At 45.8% G+C, this 4850-nt stretch overlaps 1 protein-coding gene across 1 annotated transcript; it reads right to left on the reverse strand.

Annotated features, from left to right (window-relative positions):
* Nucleotides 1–12: 12 nt before the first annotated feature.
* On the reverse strand, nt 13–3083 carry LOC143303096 (uncharacterized; the record flags this gene model as incomplete). Its single annotated transcript, XM_076621110.1, has 1 exon — nt 13–3083. A coding segment is annotated over exon 1 (2820 nt), but the record flags the coding sequence as incomplete, so codon positions are not given.
* Nucleotides 3084–4850: the final 1767 nt, after the last annotated feature.

The following is a 4850-nucleotide window of genomic DNA, read 5'->3' on the forward strand; positions in this document are numbered from 1 at the left end:
CAACGCTTTTACTATCGCTAGCACCTCTAGTTCGTAGCTGGTGTACCTCGCTTCTGTGGGAGTTGTTTTTCCGCTGGCAAAGTAGACCGGATGGAATTTACCGTCGTTCAGATCCAGTTGCATTAATATTGCTCCGTAACCCTCTGCGGACGCGTCAGTATGCAACTCGGTCTCTGCGCCTATTCTATAGAGTGTTAAGACAGGCCCGCTGGTAAGCGCTGCTTTCAAGGTTTCGAAAGCTTCTGATTCCCGATCCCCGAACTTGAAGTCTATCTCCTTTTTCAACAGATCGGTTAAGGGTTTGGCAATCTTCGCGTAACCTCTAATGAATTTTCGGAAATATCCTGTAAGTCCCAAAAAACTCTGGACTTTTCTAACCGATGTTGGCTTGGGAAAGTTTGCAACGGCCTTGGTTTTATGAGCGGACGGCTTTATGGTGTTTCCCGAGACTATGTGTCCCAAATACTCGATTTCCCTCTGCATAAAACGACATTTTTTCCAATTTATGACTAGCCCATACTGCCCAGTTAATTCTACGACCATTTGCAGGCGTTCCCATGCCTCCTCTAAATTCTTTGCAAGGACAATGATATCGTCCATGTACACGATGACAATACCCTTATCCATCAGTTCTTTGTAGATCTTCGATATGTACTTTTGGAAGACAATAGGAGAAATTTTCAGACCAAACGGCAACTTCAGAAATTCGTATTGCCCCGTGGGCGTAACAAAAGAGGTGTACCTCTGGCTATCCTTGTCTAGACTTACGTGGAAAAACCCGTTTTTCAGATCTATTGTTGTAAACAGCTGGGCGCCCTGCAACGCGTCTAAAACGTCTTCAATTAACGGCAACGGGAAATGTGGACACTCAATGAGTTCGTTAAGCTCGCGAAAATCGACGCAAACCCTGATGGAGCCATCTTTCTTTCGGACTACCACTATCGGACTCGCGTACTCCGAGTCTGACGGTTTGATGACACCCTCGTTTATCCACGCTTCCATCAGATCATCTACTTCCTTTCTTTCCGACGGCGCCAGTCTTCGCGGTCTTCGCGCTACCGGTTTGTCGCTTTTCAGAACTATTTTCGCGGTTATCCCGGCGTCTCTCTTCTTCTCCGGCCTATACCCTTTAATAATATCCCGAATGGCTTCACGGTAATGAGATTCTCGTACATGTGACAAATCGATCTCGTCGGATTGTTCTATCGCGTTTACCCTCAGTACATCCGGCGCGTCCTCGTGACCGTCGGTCTGATCGTCGAGTCGTAAAAATGTCACCTCGCCCCGTTTGACTCGCAACTCTACCTGGTCTAAAAAGTCGGTACCTAAGAGTAGACTGTGTCTTGTCATTACCTTATCCGAGACAACATGCAGAGTGACAGTAAAGTCGCACCCGTCGACCGTCATTACCCTTGTGAACTCGCCCCAGGTACTATTGCCAGCGGAACCAAAACCATCAAACTTAAGTTTGCAGTTTCCCAGAGGTGGTGATCCTAACCTCACATACTCATCCGCTCGTATGAACGTAAGGTCACTACCTGTATCCACTAACGAGACAAACCTGCAGCCATCTATCGACACGTCCTTCACGTACTTTTTCCTCTCCGGTCTTGAGATTACGTAAGTCTTTACTTGTCGCGCTGTACAATTCGCCGCCACGTGTCCAAGCCTGTTGCATTTGAAACACTTCATACCTTTTCCTTTCTCCGGGCACTTAACTCTTAGATGATCCTCACTACCGCAAATGGAGCATCTTCTTTTCTTCATTGCGTCTACAGATTGTCTGGGCCTCCCGCCGTTCTTCTGGGTTTTAGCCGGCTTCACAATCGACTTTGCTCTGCGACTCTTCTGCTCTTCGTACATCACTAACCTCTTCCTCAACCCTTTGATTGACGTAGCGCCATACAATACAGCCTTATTGTTCTCGTCGTCTATTATTCCATCCACTATGTATTCTACCTTTGCTTCCTCCTCCATGTCCACATGGCTGGCTATCTCGAGCATACGGTACATGTACGCCAAACATGCTTCATCACTCTCCTTTTTTATTTCTTCAAGTTTCTGATGAACTTGCCTACTGTTGACTTTCCTCGAAAATTCTTTCACTAGCCCCCTCTTCAACTCATGCCAGGTCCTGGCATGACACTCGAAGCTCGCAAATATTTTCGCTGATCCCTTCAGCAGCTTCCTTGCGTAGACTGCCTTCTGCCCATCCGACCACATGCACGTATCAGCGACTTCCTCGAACGACTCGAACCATCGTTCGACATTTTCACCTCTGTTGCCACTAAACGACTCTAATGCATCTTCGACGTCTCTAAAACTCAGTGTCGAACCAACACATGCCCTTCGACAACATTCGTCACGGTCCTGATACACCCTTCGCGTATCTCTCTTGTATTCTCTTGCGTTTTTCTTGCCATCTTCATCCTCACTTTCGTCGTCGCTTTCTTCTTCCGACGATATGTCATTACCATCCATGGCCGCTCGTAGCCGTGCGCGTAACTCTACTTTTCTTCCCGTCGTTTTTAAACCCAAACTAGCGAGGCGCTCCTTCAACTCCTTCGTATTCATTTTCTCAACATCCTCATCTTCGTTGCAATCACGCTCAGCTCTCTGTACATTTTCTAAATCTCGTTGACCGGTTAGCTCTTCACCGCCCGTCGATCCCTTACGATACGATTGTCCAGCCCTACACGCCCGATTCAGCCTTGCAATCAGCACTGACCTCGCACCCGATATAGGGAGGTTCATTCGCGCGAGCTTATTCCTCAGCTCCTCCAGCGTCGAACCCTCTTCACCCGACAATCGTTCGTCCCCGACGTTGGCCATTTTTCACACAACACAAACTTAAACAGTCAACGATATCGTCTTTTACCGCACCGCGTACCGGTAAATTCACAACTAGCTCGAACAGCTCTGTTAAACCGTTTCGTTTTCTGTCTTGTCCAATCCCGGCTGAGCCCCCAAAAATATGTAATATCGTGATGTAATATGTTTACAAAACGTGGACAATAGAGATGTTAATCAGACAGATAAGACGATTGTGGCTTAACTTGAACTATTCATACCAAACGTACAGAATACAGCGCAATCCACACTCTCTCGGCAACGCCACTCGCAACCTCCGTCTCCGCTCAACTCGCACTCGGCTCCTCCGCTCGCACTCTCGTTCTCGACTCGCACTCTGCTTTTCGACTCACTGTTGTCGCATTCCATTGCCCTTTTCCTAGGCCCACCGCACACGTGTTCTGCAGACGCTCGTGGCCAGGGTCACGTAGGTCTTTTCCACGAAACTATGCACTTGAAAAGACCGATGACACATTGATGGGCCCGACGGCGCCCCGGCTCTCGCGACACTGTTCATAGTTCGTCCGATATTTCCCAGGCCTTTCGTCCACGATACTACATATATATATATTATTTATATATATATATATAAATAATATAATAATAAATCAAACTTGCTCGAGCCTGCTTGAATCTCTGTATCATTGTATCATAATGTGAGAACTTTCACAAGCCTAAATCCTGGCAGTCTGACGATCGAGAATATTGCTATCGGAAGAATCGCTCTCATCCGTAAACAAGATATTTCCAAGGATTGCGTTATAATTTTCTTAGCGGCTAACCATCGAATATTCGTCAAACGACATAATTTCGCACACGGCGAACCTTATAACGTACACCTTTTTGGCGTATTATTTTTCCCACTTTTTTTTTTTTTTTTTTTTATTAACGTGGAGGAAATCCACACGGACACCAGGTCGCTTCTGGGAAAAAGCGGCGTGGTAGTGGCAGACGCCAACGGACTAAAACCTCCACGATGACCGTCCCGGCAGCGATCTAGAGGGGCCCGGGAACTGGTGTGAGGGATACACCCCCTCCGCGCTCAATACACCCCCTAATGGAGCGATATGCGGCCACGTTACACCGCGCCTCGTCGCCGGAGCCGCCGTGCCGGTTCCCCTGCCGGGCAGATTTGCGACAGACCTAGCGCACCTCACCGAAGCGCTTGCATGGCCTCTGCCGCGCCCTCGCCGGTCAATTCTCTCAGGGTGAGAGTATTATTTTTCCCACTGCTGCGTGTGAAACCCCTATTGGACAAACTGTTCTTTGCAATACATCGATGGATAAATACGCGCACAAACACGCAATACGTGCAATAGAATGCTCGAGGTCAATTTTGTGATCCTCTTTTTCAACAGATCTTCGCAAATCCGAAGGTGTAGAATTACCTCCCAAAGACATAAGATGACAACAAACACTTTCTTGACACACTGTATAACATTGAGGTATCCAGTTTTGCCACATACAATTTTGTCATTGTCACGTTTGACTTTGTTCATTGTAAAGTCAAATTTGCACACTCCATCTGTGAAATAGTACGAAGAAATCATAGTGACTTGTATTCCTTATGATATCATGATGCCACATAATATATAATACAATACAATAATTCGCGAACAGATCACTCGTTAATTGCTTTTAAAAGAATTACCACGGAAGCTTCCTAACACGCTACCCGGGGGCCAGGGATTTATTTCGTCGATAAGTTAGGTTATTAAACTTATGTTCTTTCATTGAAGACATCGATGGACGCTGTGTTCCAGAAATAGCCAATCACACTTGGCGAAGCATAATAGTAATTTACAATAACAAATACTTAAGAATGCCTAATTTTGTTAAACATAGGGTTCAATTTACAATTATGTAAATATTACTTCTTGAAAGTAACTTCTTAATCAATTTTAACAAATTTTGTAAAATCATGTAATAAATCTTATTATTTATCATACGCGTGTATTAAGCCAATTGCCAACCGAACATGTTCAAACTGTATTTTTTTC

The sequence above is a fragment of the Bombus vancouverensis genome, chromosome 8 (assembly GCF_051014615.1).
Source record: "Bombus vancouverensis nearcticus chromosome 8, iyBomVanc1_principal, whole genome shotgun sequence".
NCBI classification, from domain to species: domain Eukaryota; kingdom Metazoa; phylum Arthropoda; class Insecta; order Hymenoptera; family Apidae; genus Bombus; species Bombus vancouverensis.